At 34.6% G+C, this 22,823-nt stretch overlaps 1 protein-coding gene across 1 annotated transcript in view; it reads right to left on the bottom strand.

The window, feature by feature from the left end:
* CSMD1 (CUB and Sushi multiple domains 1) overlaps positions 1-22,823 on the bottom strand; it is an 819,458-nt gene that overhangs the window by 234,520 nt on the left and 562,115 nt on the right. The window contains exons 10-12 of the mRNA XM_072408428.1: positions 21,854-21,975; positions 4,105-4,208; positions 3,398-3,510 (exon numbers count right to left, since the gene is read on the bottom strand). Coding sequence (XP_072264529.1) covers positions 3,398-3,510; positions 4,105-4,208; positions 21,854-21,975 — 339 coding nt within the window. The remainder of the gene's footprint in view (positions 1-3,397; positions 3,511-4,104; positions 4,209-21,853; positions 21,976-22,823) is intronic.

Raw genomic sequence — 22,823 nt, forward strand, 5'->3', positions numbered from 1 at the left:
ACAGCTTAGGGCAATTAGCAGACAAGCGTAGTCAGGGTCCAAGCACAGGTCAGGGCAGGTGGCAGACGTCAGATCAGAAATAGCAATAGAACACAATGCAGAGTAGCAAGGAAGCTGGTGGAAAGGTAGGTTAAAATAGCCTCTGCCACTTTAAGGAGCTCTTCCTCCCTTGGCTGTATTAGTGTGTGCAAGGCTGGCCACAGATATGCAAGACCAGGAAGTGCTGCATACTAACTCGGGCAAAGACAGCTAGTGAGTTGCACTTGACAGCTACACAAGGCTCAAAGCGCTGGACACCGCAGGCCGATTCAGTGTGGGAACCGACAGTTACTTTACCACTGGAATATGGAAGAGCACTGGGTTAAGAAGGTGGTGTCTGTAGCAAGGTGAGAAAAAGCCTATCCCTTCTGCAATAATCAACCTACCGTCTCAAAATTATTTTACTAGTTAAGTACAGTTCCATTTTAATGTGGTTTGTCAAAATCATCATGTGACCATCAATTACACAGATTTTTTCTTCTATCACGTCAGGTTTTTTCCTCTACCGCTTATATTAATACGATTACTGTAGCGTGGATTAGTATAGGCCATTCATTTACACGCAAGACAGTGTGGTCAGAGGTTGTGCGCTGCTCTAGGAAATGAATAGGCAAAATTTATTTTTCTACTTACACACATATTTCCTTTCTTTCAGATCATGTCTGGCTCTGCTGTTTCTCATTGTAAGTGCCTAAATAACTCTGATTCATTTTGTTATATCCGTGGCAGTTTCACCATTCCCAGTCAAAGGGCGAACATCAGCACATTTGTAGAGCAAGCCTTTTTAGCATATTTCAAAGTTAAACTTGGTGATCAAGATAAGTCTTGGGCTCCTCATAAGGTCTGCAAACAGTGCCTCGAGGGTTTACAGATGTGGACAAAGAAAACAAGTGATAAATAGCCACTTGGTATACCTATGGTTTGGCGAGAGCCAGGAGATCATTTCAGTGACTGTTACTTTTGTATAGCTATACGCCCAGTGGCTCATTCAGATGAAATCCCAGTGAGGGTTTTCGTTACACTACCCTCTCTTGAAAAACATGATTATGGTGATAAACTAGGTGACAACAATGATGAAGAGTTTGAAATTGATGAGGACTCTGTTCATAAAGGATTTGATCAGCATCAGTTGAGCGATTTGGCACGTGATTTAGGACTATCGAAGAAGGCTTCAGAACTCCTAGCATCAAGACTGCATGAGAAAAACTTAATTGAAAAAGGAACTAAGGTATCGTACTTTCGAACCAGAGAAATTGCATTTCTGCAGTACTTTAGAAGTGACAGTGGCTTTGTGTATTGCCATAACATACAAGGTTTAACCACCTTGCCGGTATGCCCGTACGAAGGTCGGGCAAAAAAAAATGGCTAGGATGGTTAACCCCGTAATTTTGTCACATCCTTACCTCCATGGTCCAGCTGTGCACATCCAGCGGGACCATGGAGGTAAGGATTCCAGCGTCGTTTTCCTTTTCCAGCGTCGTCCTCCGTCCATCGTCGTCCGTCGATCTCCTTCTCCAGCGTCGGGTGCCAGGGGGACCGGTAAGATGCCGGCCGGCATCTTGCGTTCCGCCGCCCGGCCGGCTGAACACAAGATCCCGGCCGGCTGAACACAAGATACCGGCCGGCATCTTACCTGGTCCCGCTGATCGTCCACGTCCGTCTTCGTCCAGCGCCGGATGATCTCTGCAGGGAGAAGCCGTCCGGCGGAGAAAAAAAAACCGGACGGCTTCTCCCTGCGTGCGTGATGACGTCGGCGCGTGTGCGGGAAATTCAAATAGAAACTCATTCATTCATTTTGTATTGGATTCAATACAAACTCCTGTATTCAATCCAATACAAAAAAATAAAAAAAAATAAAAGTAAATACATTTTTTATATTCATATTATCTACTAGAACCCCTGTTCGGAGATATTTCTGTAAGTTACAGGTCTACAATTTAAAAAAAAAAATTCATGAAAAACAGTGGATCACTTTTGGTACAGAAATCTAGACCTCAGTGTAACGCTCAGGTGGTTAATGGAGGAATGGGTAATTCCAATCTATACCTCAACTGAATGGCGACTATTTATCGATAGCTCAAAGCGGAGCTTAAAGTGTCCTTCTTCACAATGGAAATATATTTGGGTCAGTCCCAATTGGCCATTCGGTTTCTCTTTGTGAAGAATATGCAGACATAAGGAGAGTCATTGAGTTGTTGCAATATCACCAACACAATTGGGTCATATGTGTTGACTTTAAAATGGTATGCTACCTTCTTGGTCAACAACATGGATACACCAAGTATGCCTGTTATCTGTGCAGGTGGGAGAGCAGAGCTTGTGAAAGGCATTGGGTGGAAAAGAATTGGCCTCCAAGATCTGCCCTAAAACCAGGTGATCCAAACATTCTACATGTGCCACTTGTTGATTGAAAAAATTAAGGCCGATGTGTTTGATTGGCCACAGATTCGGCAGCTCATCAAAGCTGAACATTTCATCAGGACAATGTCAGAAGTCAAAAAGAAGGCTTGGTTATCATTCAAAGCCATTGTCAAGGACTTTCTTGGAAACATATGAGCAAATGATTACACAGAAATCTTCCAGAAACCTTTGGAGAGCTACAAAATGCTTGGTTGCAATATGAGCATCAAGGTGCTTTTTCTGCATAGCCATCTTTCTAGCTTCCCCGAAAACCTTGGTTAAAATTAAAAACCAAGAATTTTTAAAATTTTAAAATTTAAATGCAAGAGAAACATTAGGCTGCAATAGGGTTCTGACAATCTCTAAATAAAATAGAAATACAATTAGTTAGGACATTAATTATAGTTTCTGGGACTGACCATTGGAAAATAAAGTAGCAGAATGGTGCATAGCTTTGTACCTACATAGACTATCACTGCCACATCCAATAATGAAATTAGTTGGGACATTTAAAATAGTGAATATACCTGCACTTACATCCTAAGCTCATCATCAAAAAGTATGTGAATTATTGGGCTGAAAGAAGGCTGAATGTGCACATTCATTCATGTGTCATTGCTGACCTTTCTGCCTGAAAATAATACTTGCCCATAATGCATAACGTCACTGCTATGGTTTAAGTATACAGATCAGGGTTTGTGAGTTTATGTTAACTTGACTGCAATGTTCTTATAATTCGGTTCATATTATTAATACAAGCGACTACTATCATTAACAACAGCACACTAAAATTATCACAGCCAAATACTGTATATATAGTTCGTTTATAATATCATGTGCATCCACTATATCTTGCCACAGAAAAAGCCTTGTGTGATATTAAAAGTACATTTATTTGTTAAATATATTATTTAGATGGATTTTCACTGTAATCACATAAAACATTATTTAAACAAACCTTGAAAAATTGCTTTAAATCCTGGGGATCCAATGCTGTCATCAGATTGCAAATGCAGCCACATTTGGTTACTCATACTAACAATGAGATCCGGTACACTAGAACCAGTGAGACTGTATGAAAATTTAAAACAAATGTTAAAACAAATATTTATTAATATATATGCATGTTGATACATTTATGCAGATGTGTAAATAAAAGTTTGTGGTATTGTTTTTAAATTTAGATTTCTTTTTTTCAAATTCATGCAGATGATTTGATCTATTAAGCATCATTTTAAGTCATGACTAGAAAAAATGAATGTATCCATAGGCACGGTAATTCAATAATTTCTATAATGTATGGATTAAATAAGACCACTGACTCCCTGGGGTTCATCAACAACTCACATTTGTTACTTGTGTATTCTGAATTGCCTTCCACTGGATGAGTTAATCAATGATCTAGCAATAAATGGCATCCTGTGAAATGCAGAGATTTCATACCATGGAGGGACTTCTCTGCTTGGCACATTTACCTTCCCTCAATAGAGGACCCCTCCCCCTTGGAGACTTGTAACTTCTATTATGTAAGATCCCAGTAACATGGTAGGAGATTCTGTGAATGCATGCCTAATGAAGATTGAAATGGACGGATTTGGTCAAAGAAGTACACCATATAAATATTGAGAAAGAGAGATAAAAACCCTTTTTACTTGTTATACTTACACATACAAAACTGATCGTGTGTCTCCTACTTTTCCACCATCACCTATAGTAAGGGTGTCGTAGCCTCTCTCTAGCTCGAAAACTTCAAAAGAAATCTTGATCACCTGTGCATAGGAATAAAGTATAAGGTTTTTAAACATATGTGTTAAAAAATGAACAAAAGTTACTGCACAGAAGTATGCAAAATCCAATGCAGAATACATTGTGGTCTAACCCCTCTGGTTTCCAAACATTATACTAGCTATTACACACATCTGCTCCCCATACAAGGATTAGGGTAGCTCGGACCTTTTTGCCCAATCGTCCCCCCATACATATCACCCCCCAACCCCCCACCCACTTGCCAGCCCCCATCCCTAAAACCTTCTCAATAACACACTGACACCTGCTGCACTTAAAATTACTGGCAAGCAATTGTTTATTTAACAATAAATAACTAAATTAACAATTTCCATAAATATAACCTCTCTCTCTCTCTCTCTATATATATATATATATATATATATATATATATATATATATGTAGTTGCAAGAGCACTAATACAGCTACAATCACCTTAAAATTTAGATGTTTTATTATCTTGCTTGTCACTCAGAATGTAGTTCAAAATAGCTGATGGATTCACATGACTAATAGATTTATCAATACCAGTCCCTCCTCCAAAACTGACTGCTTGACATTGGATTTAAATTGGCCGCACAGCCTTTTAATATTCAATAAATAACATTAACCAATAACAAACCAAAGCATAAACAAGCTAGTATTGACAAGAGAGGATCTTTAGCTGTCGGCAAACTGTAAGACATAAATAGGGGCCACCACTGTCCCTACCAGCACCCCCACTGGCTCAAGAATATTTTTCATTTGGGTATATAACTTTCCAGACTTGCACCATGGAACTCAGCCTCAGGTAAAATCAACAATAACCTGACAAAATTAGGCCACCTGATGAGCCCTGTTTTGCCAAGTCTTTTATAGACACCCCAACACCCTTACCAAAATTGCCAAACTGTTGTGACAATAAAGCAAATACTAAAAACCCAAAGGTGGGTGGGACAACTTTAACATGACTATTCAGAAATGATCTTCTCAAGATTCTACTTGCTTCACCATTTTGCAGTTCCTCCCAGCTAGCAACCACCGGTTAAGTAAGACCTTTTAGTCCTAAATACTACTTTAATTTTCTTTAACACTTTGGTGACAATTGCCACTTGGTGACAATGTAGCCCCTCCTTCAGGGCTAACTTTAAGTTGATTTAATAAATTGTGTGCACGTTGGTTTGGATTAGCAAAAAAATGCAGCTTCTACTTTAATAACTTCTTGCAGCTTGATTATTCTGCATTAGTAAAAACAGACTTTTCCTTCATTAACTTATATTAGTCTTCTAAGGAGCTTATCAGTCTTTAATTTCAGTATTGGAGTGATCGACATTGGCTTTATGAATTAAAGATATCATGACCTGCTAGGTTTTTAGAATGCGGTGTTCTCTGTTGTGACTGAACTTTAGAATTCTAATAAATGTGGAACTAATTAATGAAGGATTTTTTAGCAGTAAACATTGCTAATGCCATCAGGGTTGTTACACTTCCTTGCCTTTAATGTTTTTCACTGTCTAGGCAAACTGCTCTTTTCAATGGTTATAAGATTTTTGAAGTTCTGTGATGTTAGCAATGGCAGATGAAGTCCTTCTGGCATTAAAGTATCATGTTGATAATGAAAGAAAAGCATTTTTGAAATTAAATCTTAAAAGACACATGAACAGATGTCTATTCACTTTATTACACTTGGTCAAACAAATTAAAATAGAACAAAAATTGCATTGTGTTCAAATTACATGTCTGTGATAGTGTTTAGCTGTTTATCTTCAAATAAAAACCTGGTTCTCAAGGTGCTCAAAGACATTAAAAGGTGGTTAAATGTAGGGGCTGGATTCAAGCACTTAACATTTTTTTATACAGATTGCTACTTAAATATAAACACTTGACACAGACATTGTCATGCAGAGTTCCCAACCACCAATGTTTAACTGGCAACTACCTGTAGATAGCGCACTATAACATGGCATTTTTAACAAAACAATAATATTATAAGATGTTACTAATGTGTGTGACAATTCTTTACTTTATTGTAAAGATCTGTATGATATATGAAATGTTTCTTACAACTCAGCAGACTATTACTATATACTTTTACATATACAATATTAAGTTTCCATATTTATATTTAGTTGGACACAAGTAATTAACTGAACATATCCAATACTTTAGTTTTCAAGGTTTACAGCAGCTCATCAGCATTGCACAATATGTTCTCAGATTGTTGGATTTACCTGGCTCAAATCAATAACATTTCATGTCTATTGGAACTGTTTAATTAGTGTGGGAAAGTCAGAAAATAAGATTGTATTTGCCATAAACATGCACTCCACGACATGGTTTATGGTTTTTAAAATATATCCAAAAAATATAAATGGGAGCTCTGACTGTTTTATTTATTTTCTGCTTTTACAAAAAAACCTGTTGATCTTGCCAGACATCTTGTGTCCCTATAATTTCCTGTGCATTGTATTTAGGGGAGTTGCCCCTTGCTGAGTTGGAAAAGTGCCTAGTGAAGGGTGAAAAATTAGGATGCTGACATAAGATAGAAAAAAGTTACAAAAGTTACCTGGTTAGTGTTTAGACTTTGTACCTTGGCCCTTCTCTGCGCTCACACCATTTCTGTGAAAGCCGTAGCACCCCCTATTGGCGTTGTTTGTATACATTCTTTGTGCTGTCTTGCACCCAACTTTAATATATTTTTTAGTCAAGCATTTCAGTTGTTTTTTTTGTACTAGCTGCAGTTATGGGTGCCATTGCAGTATGTTTCTTGGTTTGCTTTTTCAGGTTTTTTTAAAAGAACACACAAAGAATATAACTATGCTTTTTTTATCTTCTGTTATTAATCACATCATACAAACATATCCTTGCTGCAAGAAACACTGTCAAGTATAATTTTCAGACTTCAGCCAGATGTTATAAGGAAAATGCATAATGAAGGTCTACTGAGAAAAGATCAATTTTTCAGTTTTGCAGCAAAGCAAGCGCTCATCACATTTCTCAAACTTCACTATACCTGTTGCTTACATTATGCAAATTTATTAAGGCTGTCATTTCTGTTTTATTGTCTAAAGACTATTGCTGTATGGTGTAAAATGTTTAATCAAGACCTGACATTAAAAGTATGTATACCTTTATCTGCTATAAGAAGATGTTTAGAGAGTTTATGCTCTCACAGAATCTTTCAAAGCAACAATAAAATCCCTGTTTACAGCGCTACATGGCTAAATGAACTTCGTTTTGGCGATTCAGATACAATGATACCCATAAGGAACCATTACATTTAAAAAAGAAAACTAAACCATTCATTTTATGATTATTTTTTAACTTGTGCCAACATGTTACTCATCAATAGTTATGTACAATTAATAGTTGACTGACCTTAAGTTGTCATTTTCCCTTGAATTGTTTCCAAGGTGTGGGCCTAGCCTTGCAAGTCTATATTTACATGGTCAGGCGCTGTCATTTTAAATTGACCTACATTCCATTATCTAAGCATAGTAATGTTGTACATGCTTACTCCTATAAGAAACCTTAATTTTTCCAAGGTTATGAATGTGTGCATTTGTTTCATCATTTTTTTGTAATAGTGGCATTATTATACAGTAGAATTAAACATTTCTCTTAATAATTAGCAGACAGCAATAAAAAATAGGCAGTAAACCTTTTCTATTTTTAAGTTTAAATTTTTTATGTTTATCCTGTCTGCTCCTTTTAAAACAACTGAAAACTTTATACAGAAGGTGTTTTTAATTGGTAAATGCTAATTCCTAAATTCAGTAACCCATAACAATCAAGTCATCTAGTACTTGTACGACCTTTGCAAAGTTATTTCTTCAGCCTTTAATTAGCTCTTAAGAATTAATAGCTCTCTATTTGATCAGGCCAAGAAAAAGAACATCTCCTCTGTGACATAGACAGAAATAAGATCCAAATATGGGTTAACTTTCCAAAGCTACAAAAAAGCCTAAAACTGGTTTTGTTACTTTATATATGTCTGCTGGAGAAGTTTTCCACCATGTCACTGCAACATAGATACAGGCAATGATATATTTTTGACATATTTTACAATTTGTATTTTACAATTACATGATAATGCACAAATGGGCAGCTGTGTTAATCATTGCAGCACTTTCCTTAATGACAGATAGGATTGGAGAGAGCTCATATCTCACATTTTTCTATGCGGTGCATTTTGTGAGATTAATATCAGTGTCACAGATATGAATGTTGGCAATACTAGAAGTAATTGAAGCTCAGCATGTCAGTCACAAGCAGTAGTTATCAACAGCTTGCTTTAGGCAGTTAGGAAATACTCTTAATTATCTTTCACATATCCCAATACTAACATGTGTATTCAATGTAGTAGTCTATTTATACATGTATACAATTGTTAGTGTTTTTCAATTGTCCACACTGAACTGTTTCGAATAAAGCTTTACGATAGCCAACATGAATAGTGCATATTGCCCCATAGACAATATTCTTTCTTTTATACCTGAAACTGGTAGGTTACCATAATTTGGGCTGTCTATCTAAATAAGCCTTGATATTTCTAAAACCTGTATAGACGTAAAGGTTTTTGGCTTGATGTACACTATACCATACATTTTAAACTAATAGAAAGACAGAACCATGAAAATGAAGCAAAAACCTTTTTTCTTAATTTTGCATATAAATTTTTAAAGAGAAAATTTTGGTTTCATTCACAATAAAGCATTGGGTAAATGCATTTGTGTTGGTGCACTATGCCACCAACTTTTTTATAATATTATAAATAGCACCACTTTGCCCCACCTTACGTACACTGCAAAACACCACATGCAGCACAATGCAGTATATATCTTAGGCTGCATTGAAAAAAGTCAGCCTGTCCCAGATTCTCATGTTTTAATGTACATTTTTATTCTGAATAGGCTGATTGATGAAGCACATTGTAATGCATAACAAAGAAAGAATACTGTATTCTGCAATGAATGGCCCTTCCAAATCTATCCAAATCTACACACACATTTGTGACTTGACATGCACCTATATATTATATACCAGCAACCTAAGAAAAAGAACAACTTCCAGCTAATCCAGAGTTTGTAATATTAATGCACCTGAAATAAAATAAAAACAAGAGTCACACTGTCTGGCAAATATGCACATATACACTAATTCAGTAGTGTCCCAGAAATAAATGTGCAGCCCCGGCAAATATACTGCCTTTGGCTGTATTAGTGATAAAAAACATAAATATAATCAAACATTCATTATAGGCAGCTGGGCGTTTTATCATTATCCAACTGCCCTCAGGAAGAGCTTTCTTCATAAAGTGTATGTTCAGTTTAGCCATACATGGAGGGTTCTAGACTCCTAGTGATTAAACAATAGCAGTAGAACTACACGTTTGAGTCATAGGTGTATGGTTTGCATAGCCCAAAGTGCAACAGTCTTCTGGTGCTACAATAGAACCACATGATAACTGGGAAACAACCATCTCATGAGAAAGGCACCTAAACCTAACTTTTAGAATTATGTGTCTTGTTCTTCCTTTCCTACAAAACAATTAATTTTATTTAAACACAAAACAGGAAAACTGGACACGGTGATCTAAGTATGTAATACATCAAAGCAAGAAGGGGGAAGCAAAGCTATCTTTTTCATGCCAAAATGTAATGGATTGTAAAAAAGATGATTGATCTGATATTGCCCTGCTGTGCGCTGTATACTCTTCCAACTTTTTATAGCTTTTGAGACTAGTAGCGTAATTTTTACTTCTGTATTACTTTTTGTTTAAGTAAAATCTGCAAACATAGGGCCTGATTTATTAAAGCTTTCCAAGGCTGGAGAGGATACACTTTCATCAGTGAAGCTGGGTGACCCAGCAAACCTGGAATGGATCTGGTCCAGGATTTGCTAACAAATAGCAATGATCAAATCACACGTACCTTTGATTTTGCAGATGTCCTCAAAACAGTCTTGTGACATCCTGGCTTCTTCCTTGTCCTTCATCTTTTTCCTTGTTCTGGCTAGGTCATCCGATCTCATGTCTGCACAGTGTGAGATCAGGTGATGTAGCCTGCTGTAAGGGGGGGGAAAGAAGAGTGCTGATCCCACTGCACATGTGTGAGATCAGCATTCCCCCCCCCCAATGTAGGAAAAAGCCAGGAGCCTCTTGGGTTGAGTGACCTAGGTATCCCAGGAGGCTCTGTGCTCCTATTCTGTCTTAATTACTGGGGAGATAGACAGAAGGGGAGGGACTTCACTCATTCTACCCTATGTAAAATAAAAATTTTGGTGACTGCTTTAAAACTCAACATGGCACTGAAGGACCTGTCAGCATTTATTTCTACCTGAAACAAGTCTTTTGGTTTCCCATGTGTACCTTGTGCTTAAGTGTGATTTGTAATATTGCTTGACTGAATACAAGGGATACCCTGGAAGCATTGCAGTGTTCCAGATTCTGCTTAGAATTTGCTTATTCTAGCATATTTCTGTTCCATGTTCTGCATAATAGTAAATCATACATTATTGCAGAAGACAGAGGGGTGGAATGCCATGTACTGTGCCACTATATCAGTTACACACTGGGAAATCTTACACCTGGAAAAGTGGGCAAAGAGTCATTTAAATATATTTGCATGGATCACCTGTTGCAACAGCATACTTAAAATATATCACTGTCTGCTAATAATGACAGCTGTTTAAAGACAAGAATAGGACTAAAGAAAAACCTACACCTACACCTACACCTTTGTAAATAAAGGTTTAAGGATTTTTAACAAGAATTGCTAAATTCATAATAATGTAACAGCATTTTTGTAAAAAATAAAAAATAAATAAAAAAATAAATTGTAATATTGAAAAAAAAACCTGATAAAGAGAACAAACTGGTAGAAAAATAGTTTAGCAGTTCTACAGTGCACTGCAAACATGGATTTGGAGTACCATTACGAAAGAAGGCAATACAGAGTACCAACTTTTGTGATGTGCATTGCCATGCTTTGGGTCTGATGTACCAAAGTTCTCTAAGACTGGAGATAATTGACTTTCACAGATAATCCTGCACAAATGGGACTGATGTGATCCAAGATTTGTAAACACTTGCAAAATAATAGCAAAATATTTTAAGAAATCAATTTCCAGGTTTGCTGCAACTTGTGGCTTCACCAATGATAGTCTATCTTCTCGAGTTGTGGAGAGTTTTAATAAATCAGGCCTATTGGGTGTATACATGTGAGTTATCTCAACATACTTGTGGGAACAAGTCTTTACAGACTCACAGCTGAAACTCCATTTCTTGTTGGTTTACTTATATGACCTTTAATGGAGTTCACCTTGAGAAAATATTTACTTTGGAAATCAGTCCCATATTACCTAATTCAAATTGCTCTTTGTAAATTATTGTTATATCAAAAGAAACATGTTGACAAATGCCTCAATTTAAATATAAAATTTAGGTCTTGTGGGGACATGTCTACATTCTGTGACTGTACAAAATTAATAAACTTGTTTTTATTTTTTTATTACTATTATTATTAACCAACTCTACCAAAATGACGAAACCCTGGGAATTATTATCTATATTTCATCAGCTCCTTATGTTTTCAATCAGGCATTATGACAGAGTATTGTCAGTTATTATCATAGATGAAGACAGCAGGAAAAATTAACACTGTTGGTAAGATTCTTACTTGTCTAAGATTCTTGCTGAAATGAAGCACCATAGAATTAATGGAGACTTGTTATGACTGGGATAATTTATTTTTTAATGGGCAGTCATTCAATGCACTAGCAATGTTGTTACATTTATAATTTAGTTTAATACCAGAACAATAAAACTGACATATTTCTGATTGATGCAGCTGTTGACAAAGACATTTTTGTCATCTATCTATTTTGCAAACCATCTGAAATAATAGAGGAACCTAATCCATAAAGTTATACCAGTTTGATTTTGTGCTAAAGCACAATAACTGCTTTTCTCTCTGCTTGTGCAGGGTGACCAGTCTTGTATCTGCTCTCCTGCAGTTTACAGCAGGTGGCCTCTAGGGGGAGAACTGGTTGGGTTCTCCCCATAGTTCTGCCCTTTGCACAGGCTATATGCCATATAGTAATATTGTCTATATTATGCTATTTTACAAGGTAATTTTATTCATAGAGCAATTTGGGGCACACTTTGGCCTGGATTTATTAAAGCCCTCCAAGGCTGGGGAGGATAACATTTCATAAGTAAACCTGGGTGATACAGCAAACCTGAAATGGATCTGGTCGAGTACTGAAAACATTTCCTAACAAGTAGCAAATTACTTTTAAGAAATCCTTTCCAGGTTCTGGATCACCCAGGTTAACTGATGAAAATTTATCTTCGCCAGACTTGGAGAGCTTAATTAAACCCAGACCATTTTTAAAATGAGTTAGGTGTTATTGATCTCTATATCCCCCCTAGGAGGATTTGCCCTATTTCATAGCCTTTACAAGTAATTCGAAGCCAACCGATATTTAGAACAAATCCCCCTTTCCACAGTTGCCTTTTGAAGATGTTTCCTCTTTTGGACTTCCACCTATTTTTGCTTTAGTAACAATGGTAAAAATGTACCCAACATAAACAACAACAATAAACACTCAAATTTTCTGAGCAGGACTAGAAAAAAAATGACCTACCGGTATATTTTTTTTCTAAACTTTAAACTTTGTATTTATACATGCATGTCCCAAGTGGTGTGCAGTTGCAGCAAGGACTCTGGAAGGTGGCGGTGCTTTAAAAATTGTTGAAGATCCTCCCAGAACTACCCTTTTTTTCCTTTTTGGGATGTATCTTTTGGCTGCTTTCAGCTCCTTACTGTAAACAGGAGACACCAAGGCTGAGAAAGACTGGATGGTGAATGGCTGTTTAAGAATGCAGTAAATATAGAAGTACACATAATTTGTATTTGTTTAAAGTATGGGAAGTAAAAGCAGTGCTATTTATAATTACATAGTATCATCCTTTTTTTAAATAGAGAATATTTTGTTTACGTTTTAAATGTTCCTGTTTTAGAGCACTAGTTTTGGTCCAGTTGTTTCTCTAGCAAGAATCAGATTTGTTACTTCCTGTGATACCATTATTAAGCTTTTTTGTCCTACTGATGCCTTTGCAGGGGAATCCTAAACTTTAAATTCAAAAATTAAAATGCAGACCTTAACTCATTGGTTTAAAAAATCTCTTCATCAAGATATACCAACTGTAGAAAAAAAAATATATTATTCCTATGATTTTGGTGTCCACATCAATCACATTAAGAACAAAACTGCTCAAAAGCAGCCAGCCGATTCCCATGATGACCGTAAAAAAGAAATACAGTAGCTTAAATCCAAAATTTCCAAAATGAAGAATTACTACAAAAGTAACAATATGAAGTTTAGAGGAATCCCTGAGAATATTTCTCAATTTCACCTAACAAATTTCATTCAGCAGTTATTGCAAACATTAATACCAGAGGTGAAAAATGCATAGTTCATAATAGACAGAGCTCATACAATGCCTAAATCATCCTTTCTACCTGAACACACTCCCTCTAATGTTTTAGCTAGGAACCATTCCTTTCATGGTAAAGAATAGGCAATTCTAGCAACAAGGCAAAGCCCATCCCTTCCTGATATATTTGGAGGAATCTTGCTCTAAACTGACCAGTTGCAACATACCATACAATTATAATACAATTTTACAGATAGCTATGACCTATGGTATACAAATAGCTATGTACATGGTGGACTTGAGATTTCAGTGTGTAAGCTCTTTGAAACCAAATCTGTTTTTGGTGGGAACATTCCTTACCCAAGGTCTGGTTGTACCATTCTGGTAGGAACCATAATCTTATCTTATTAGCTATCACCCCTCCCCCCTCAAAAAAATATCCCAGAATACAAGCAATTTTTATTGTATATTCAATTCGGTTAAAAGAACATAACTGAAATACATTTGAACTTGAACATATTGGCTGAGAAATACAAGAGGTTCCCTTTATTAAATAATCAAACTGCCCTATACTTAGGAACCTGGATGGATGTCTGCAGTTTTTTTTTTCTTTTACTAGTTCTATTTACCCCATTCAACAAATACCCTCCTACTTTAAACCCCCTTACATCTGTGGGGATGGATCACAATATGTTTGGAGGCTGGCTGGCTCTAACCTCTACTACTCACTCTAGCCACTGTGATTGCCTCATTAAGAATTTTTTAGAGAAATTCTGGAAGTGGAATGCATTATTGATAAGTGTGTCTTTTTTAACTGTGATGCTTTTAATGTTTTTGAAACTTTCAAAACTTTCCATCTTCCATCTGGCATTCTCATAATGCAATGTCCATATGATGTGTAGAAGGCTGAGAGGGTTGGTACAATTATGCTTAGTCAGACTTTACTTTATTGATTTATTTTTTCTATTGATGTATTTTTTGACTTATGTTGCATTGTTTGTTGTTTGTTGCATTTATTTGTGTATTGTTCTTTCTTTGGTTTGTGCTGTAATGGATGTTCATTTTTGTTATGTTAACATTTTATTTAAGAGACTATTATTAAACAAGAAATAATTTTAAAAACCTTAACTCACAAGCTCCTATTTTTCTGCACTTTTCTAAGTGCGCAAAAAAAAAAATAACATATAATTGTTACAGGTAAAGCTTTTTTATCTGAATATGATACTGGCCTTCTTTCTTGGTGCCTTCAAAGAATTTAAAATCAAGCACTAGCCGCTGGCTTTTATTTTTTTCCTGAAATCTGTCCTTAACTGGTAAATAGCTTAATACCACAACCATTCAAGAAGATAAGTAAGGTTTTTGACAAGATATCTTTTTTTTGTTTAACTCAAAGCAATCTTTTTTATGAATATAATTAAAAATACATGTCTACTGATTATTTTAGAACAATGTAATATATGCCTACACTTTAAATGTTACATATTAGAAAGAAACTAATGTTAAATGTAACTCTTTACTTTTCTATATGAGATATTAATAGATGCTATGCACCTACTAATTTCTCAAACTTTTCCGACTACCTGTTGCCATTACCTGTTAGACAGGTTGTTACTGCCCAGTCCTCTGAAAAGTCTCAGTGTCAAACACTACAAAGTATTGTGTAAATAGCAGAAGCTGGAGCAAACTTAGCAGATTCCAAAATACCCAAAACATTTTTTGGGGGTCAATCCTATGCACATCAACTTTTATGTTATAAAAAAAACTTTGTGTCATCCACATAACGAAAACATTAGCATTATGAATGTAATTCCATTGTTCTGTGAGATTTTACTTTATTAAATTCAAATGTTCCATAAAACAGTATGCATATACTTTAGTGAAACTGAGCCCATCTTGTCTGCTTAGTATTAGAAAAGAAAATTGCAAAAAGAAAATTCACCTACAAACATTCTTTTCTGCTGTTAAACAACATCAGAATTTCCATCTTAGGTTTATGTGGTACAGTTGAGCCATTTCTTACTTTTACAGTTTATGGAAACAACCCATATTTTTCCTTTTCCCTCTTGACATATAAATTCATGCTTCCTTACTAAGACAGCCAGTGCTGAACCATTTTAAATATTCTATAAAGCACTACGGCGCTGTGAAGACCAATTTGCATGAAGTTAGAGAACAGCTAACAAAGAACACAGCGGTATTATATTTTTGTGTAGTATCAGCTTTGTTTTAATAAATCTAATACTTGTTTATTCTCAGTCTGGGCAGCAGACAAGTAAGACAAATATGAAATATGCTTAGACAGCAGTTGTCATTTGAGACGGGTTTTGCATCACTATTCAGAGTTGTTTACATATCAAAGACATTTTATAAAACCAAAATTCTCTTGCACGCTTATCAGACAGAAAAGAACAGTAAAACTAGCTCCTACTTCCATTCAGGAATTGATGTAGCTCATAACGTCTTTAAGTACCAATTACTACGAGAGGGAATTGCACTGACAATAATAAACATGCATAGGAAAAGGACTAGAATAGTTGTAGCCAATTAGCTTAAATTCAGAAAGAAATAAAAAAACAAGTTAACTTTTTACAAGGATGTAAATGTCTAGCTTGCCAATATATATGGAATTTTATAGTTATTAAACATTTTTAAATATTACATAATTAATGAAATGTTCAATAATAATGATTTATAATGTATCATAATGAATTGCTAAAAGCTGGTAAGAAGTTAAAGTTATAGTAAAAATTACCTTTATTCCCAATGCTATCTGACTAACTACAATAGATATAACTATCATAATTTTTCTCCAACTCTGGATGATTTTTTAATACATGTTTAACAAGACTACTCTATGTAGCATCCATTTTGCTTACATCATCACAGGATGGAATAAACTAGCCTTTTGTTCTAATAAATGACATATCAATCAAATGCTCAAAATTAATTTTGTCTTTGGCAAAATATGTAAATATAAATAAATAAAATTTATTTTTTTTTTCTCTTCATCTACAAATAAATAATATATCCCTTTATTAGAACGAAACATAAACCTACCATGTTTTTTTTCATTGAAATCCAGGGCAAAAAAAATAGACCTAAACTTTAAAAAATTGAAAAATGGTATAAGGAACATCTAAAAATGTTAATTAGTAGTACTTTGAATATGTATATTTTGTCTGGAGTTTTTCCTGAAAATAGCAGTGCACTAGCCTACTAGCTGTTTATATGAACAGTAGTGTGAGATTTAAATTATTGCTGCCTGGTTTAGGAGATTTGAAATAATACCACTGTTATCCTTGGCAGGGGGCTCGGACATAAACAAACAGAGCACTGCCTCTACCAAGTTTTCTGCTTTCACATGGAGTCACAGTGTAACACACAGAATTGTAATAAAAGTCACTAACAGGAAAATATCAGCTACAAAGAGACCACAGAAAATACTGGTGGCTAGTTAATTGTCCTCCGTCTGCCTGTACAAGGACACAACTTAATTTCCCTTAAAAAAACATGAAAGACTACCAACCTTCAGATAAAGCAAATAGGTTAACTTTAAAGAAGAAAGAGAAGTGTTTTGTATAAAAAGTGTCTCTTTTTTTTGTATAGAAGTGTCTCTATATAAAAAAAAACATTTCACATATTTATATATATATATTTAATAGGGTGTAACAAAAAAACGGAATTTCTACAATGACTACATGTAAGTCATAGTATGCTGTTATTGTAGTCATTCTATAACACTAGGTACAATTATAAGGAAACTGCTAAATCGTCAAATCTTACCCTGTGATCATTTAAATGCTGAAGATTTTCATCAAACTTTAGTTAGTCTTTTTGTTGATCACACATAAAATAAAACACACACACAAAAGTTCGTAATACTTTACTATCCTGAGTAATGTAAAAATGATCGTCAAATAAACAAGCTCATAGTAGAAATGTAAGGATTGTTCTAGCCCATCCTTTTTTTGATAGGTAGCACACTTTAAACATCCAGGCAATGGATATTACATTTTTTCTTATCTTGATCAACTTAAATAAAAATAGGATCTATTATATGTTAATGTATAGTTCAAAAGTTATTTTGATGCATTGTTTTCTGCAAATATAGATACCAATAAATAGTTTCTTATGATCTTCTTTAATACTGCATCTTTGATATGAATATTCTCGACAAATATACTTAGGTCTTAGCTATTTATATAAAATTTTTATTGTAAAATTTAAATGTTCCCAATCCCTACATCCATTTGTTAGTAAATAGATACCCCAGGAACCAGGCAGCTAAAGTGTACAAGGGTTAAATATATATAGCAGTTGTAAAATGATTTGTGATATGCTGTATATTATGTACAGCACAATGCTTTGGGTTATAATATACTGTTTAAAGTAAAACAGTATGGGGAAAGCTATGTACAGTAAAATTTACAGAGTATATTATTTAAGGTTTTTGCAAAATACAGTGTGTGATGTGCGCCAGGCAGTCCTGTTACCAACATTGCAGTGAATAAAGTGTCATGCACTGCAGTGGGCAATGCACAGTGCAAACATATGGAATGTGGCTGGTAGAACATGCAGTATAGCCCATAAAGGAGGGTGGTCCTGAGCTTGTGATGTATAGTACAGTATATAAAGCATGGTGGTCCACTGTATGTAACTTACATTGGAACAAGTGCTTACATCTACAACAGTCATGAGAACATTTCAAACAACACAAATTGTGTTGTACAATGAATGCTATAAATGTGTTCAGCTGTTATATTTGCAAATTGTAATGGAAATTTCAAAATGTTGATTTATACTAAAATGAATTCATTTTTTCTACCAATTGTTTATTTCTTTTAGTTTTCAGCTTTAGAGTATATTAAGGCAATACATTGTGCACATTTCAATAAAAAATGGAAAATAGGGGTGTTCTAAACCTATTTACAAACAACATTTAAATGATAACAGCTTAAAGGTGATTGGCCTTCTTTTAAAGACACACAATGATCCAGTGTTTCTTGACCTTTTTAACACAGGGAAGCCCTTGAAATAATATTTAGACCTTCAGGGAACCTCTGCTATAATATATAAAAATATAATATACTAAATCCAAAACTCACATTGTAGGTAGTACATTAGCATGGTGGTTAATAACCTCTGGAGCAATCCTAATTGAGAAACACTGAACTAATTTGATGGATAACCAAAAGCATGTTTTTTTTTTTTGTTTTTGTTTTTTTTGCCCTATTGCTAGCAATATAAACCAAAAGTCAAAATGATTGGATTATGTGCATTAAAGAATCTGTGAATACTGAATTCACACACCACTATCATTTTATTACTCAGAAATTCTGTTCATTTTACCTTTTTTTACACTAAAAATGAAATTCAGCCTACAAATATATATTGAGCACCAATCTATCAGGCCTCATTAGCCTCATTTATCTTACATTACCCTGTTTTTGTATCCATTATTCATACTATTATATTCACCAAATACAAAGAGTATATTATTAACCTAATTTTATTCCTGTTACAACATGGCTTGCATGATTTAGTTTTGTCATAGAGTTGTTCCTAATATTAGTTTTATAAGCTAGAACAAAGTATATGTATGTTTTCCCTAATCATACTACTATGCACCTAGTAATTGCAATTTGATTCAGTACTGTACTGACTACCTGATATTTTTTTGCTGTTTCTACCTCAACAGGGTACGAAGCTTGGATGAGAAATGAGTAAGCAACTAATGTTATCTTTGACACAAAAATATGAAAAAGTCAACCTTTCTAACTTGCTTTGCGTGCTCTATGCACTACTTTACTTTTTGATGACATTTCATCAAAGGTGGAATTTTTAATGTAAAATCAATGTAGGCAATACGAAACTCCTATTTCTAGTCCTTGGTCTATCTACATATAGAACTGCAGTTAAACAATACAACATGCTCTAGGAAGCCAAGTCTTTGACTGGACAATCATTTTTATCACTGGATTGTTTTCTGTTTTGGTCAGCATATGTGTACTACAACGTAATTTGATTGGCTGCTGCAGTTGGCCCTCCTATCAATCTGTGCTGCTTTGCAGGAAATAAATACAGACATAATACAGGTAGTTCTTATGCTAGTTTATCATAAAAATACACTAGCACATAGCTAAATTTAGAAATAAAACCCATATGAGGGAATTGTTTTAACTGTGTTTATCATTTATTTTTTACATTTGCACAGCTCCTTTATACCACATTAGGTGGGTGACAACACTTACAATTAAGCTTTCTTTTAAAATAATATAAAAAACTTTAACGTTAATGTTTATTATATCTTCCTATAGTCCAGCTTTAGTATATGCAACCAATGCAGTAATCTTTTAGGCTTATGCATAAAAACTCTGTTGAAACTTTAACCAGTGTAAGCAATATGGTCTAAATACATAGAAATAAAAGTTTTTTGTTATTTTGCATAGTACTAAAGTCATGCACGAGGTGTCATACTTTCTCATATAAGGTAGCTACTAATTCGTTATGCTTTTCTTTAATTGTCTTTGGAAATAAGATGTAAACTTACAAAAGGCTGTGCTTGATTTAATGAAGCTTAGCAAATTTGTGTTCAAGTGTCAGCAGCTTAATGACATAAAAGTCATTTTCAAAGTTTCACGTGTAATTTCATGTAATTGCACAATGCATCATAGCATGAATAAATTTCGGGAATTTTGAAAACAGAAATTTATTTTCTGCAATAACTTTTATATATTTTATTTGCTTCTTAACATAATTAAAATGATTCCACTTTTAATTAGACTTGTTCTTCTTCCTCCCTGACATAGGTAGCTATTGTGAAGTGTCAATGTAGCAAGAATGCTAACAAAAACTGAATTAATTTTGGTGCCATCTGCTGCTACTCATTTTCTTTTCAAAATTCAGCACTACAAGATAAAATTCATACTACATTTTTATGTAGCAAAATACACATAAATTATACAAACACAGATTCAAAACCTCAGCAGGATAGTAGAACAAAGCATCAATGCCATTCAATCAAACTTTTATAGTTTCAACTTTCAATGTTTCTGATAACAATATTAAAGTTAGACAACGATAACAAAACATTGCATTATTGCTTACCCAGCAACAATGTAAGGTTTATCCAAGAGTCCCTTTCACTCCAGTGGCCAAAAAGAGGGTTTATGAAGATGGTTTACTGATGGGTACTGGTGGATACTGATGGATTACTGATACTGATGGAGTGCATTCAAAATCAAAATACATTCTTTATAACTATGAACTTGGGCAAAAATTTGACATGTGTACAAAGGTCATCTGGCGCTGTTCATCAATTAGCCGTGGTGGAGTGATGAATGACTGACTGACCACTGTGCTTTTCATGGTCATGGTTTGTTCATCTGTCACTGAATATGATCATAAAAAAATTGTTTCCAGTGACAATCTTCTGACGTCCATCATACGTCTGTACAGGGCTTAAAAGCCTTCCTTCTTTACAGTCACTGCACATATTGGCCAACACTAATTAAATCTATCTACATTGTTTTACTTTCATTCTCTCTCCCCATTCTGTTTTGCAGACATTCTTATGATTTTAAATTTCCCTTTTTTCTTTTAGCTGATGAAACTGGTCTATGATTTGCTAAACAATCTATTTATATTAGAGAGTATTCTAGCTTTGGTTGTTCAGGGCTGGAGAAGATACACTTTCATCAGTGAAGCTGATATGTCATATGCTATTTTTCTATTTGCAAAAGTTTTAAATCCTGGACCAGATCCATTCCAGGCTTGTTGGATCACTCAGCTTCATTGTTGAAAGTGTATTCTCTCCAGCCTTGGGGAGCTTTAATAAAACAGGCCCACTATATAAATTCACTTTCTCACACCAATATTAATTTTTGTTCATATTCTCAGAATATGATGAATGTGCCCATTTATTTGTTTATAGTTATAAAGAATGTTTTTTTTTTGATTTTTAATAAATGGAGATTAAACTATTTTTTGCATTTTGTGTCCTTTTATTATATTTATTGATTCATAAGTGGCAGTCCAAAAAAACATAAAAATAGATGAGAGCAATAAAGAAAAGGGAATTTTACTGTGTGACAGGGGCTGAACAAGGAGAACCATTTTGTATTGGTTAGTGACATACATTGTGGAGCATATATATACCTATACCCTTTGAAAAATGATTTACTGTTATGAAAAACAATACTTCATACCTTGTCCGGGTTTACACTAGTAATTACCCAAACACAATGGGCATTGTCTTCATATTGAACTGGATAATTAGGTGATGTTATAATCCCCGATGGTCCCTGAAGATTTGATCCACATGTTCGTGCTGTCAAAAACAAGAATATTAATATATTTTGGAGCAAAAATTTGTTAACTCTGCATATATATGCATTACTTTGAAACATTTTAAAAGTGCAGAATTCTAGCAGAATTAAATTGAATTTTCCCCAAGAGTATTACTTCTCATAACAGGATCCTTTTTTACTCAAAATGGTTAAATTGATCTATTCTGACATCTGACACCCTTGGAGTTTGGACAACTAGAAGTGTCCCTGCTCTGGGGAAATTTTGATGGTTAGCTTCTGCTTTCTGAGCAAACAAACAAGGAAGATTAATCCTAACAAATAACCTGACCTGTAAGCAGCAAAATGTTTTTTTTTCTGACATGTACTGTTCTCCCTTTGAACAGGATATGACTATACCAATCAATATGGCTGCTGTTAGAACTGTTAAATAGGGGATGTGTATTTGACAATTCAAGGTAGTGAGGATAACTAGATTGGCAAGGAGTTGTGAGAAAGCTTTTTTATTGTATGTTGTTCTAGACTGTAATTCTGCTTTACATATTTTCTTTTTCTTCAAAACCACCTAATTTACTAATTTAAATATCTCGTAATTATATAAATTATAAAAGTTTGATCCATGCACATATTAGTAATGTTAATAAAGCGGGTGCTGAGCCAAAGTGGGTTATGGTATGGAGAGTGGAGGTAGTATGTGCAGTCACAAGAGTTATTTTTTTGGAAGGAGTAGGATTGAAAAAATGAAAAACTTTCTCATTTTCTCTAACTCTCTTTCTTTTTTCTCTGTTTCTATTTCGATTTTACCCACACACATTTTGCAGCTAGTTTACTCTTTACCACTTGGCAGACCAAAACTCAGTATCAGTGTTTC

Source organism: Pyxicephalus adspersus, chromosome 4 (assembly GCF_032062135.1).
Source record: "Pyxicephalus adspersus chromosome 4, UCB_Pads_2.0, whole genome shotgun sequence".
Lineage (NCBI taxonomy): Eukaryota > Metazoa > Chordata > Amphibia > Anura > Pyxicephalidae > Pyxicephalus > Pyxicephalus adspersus.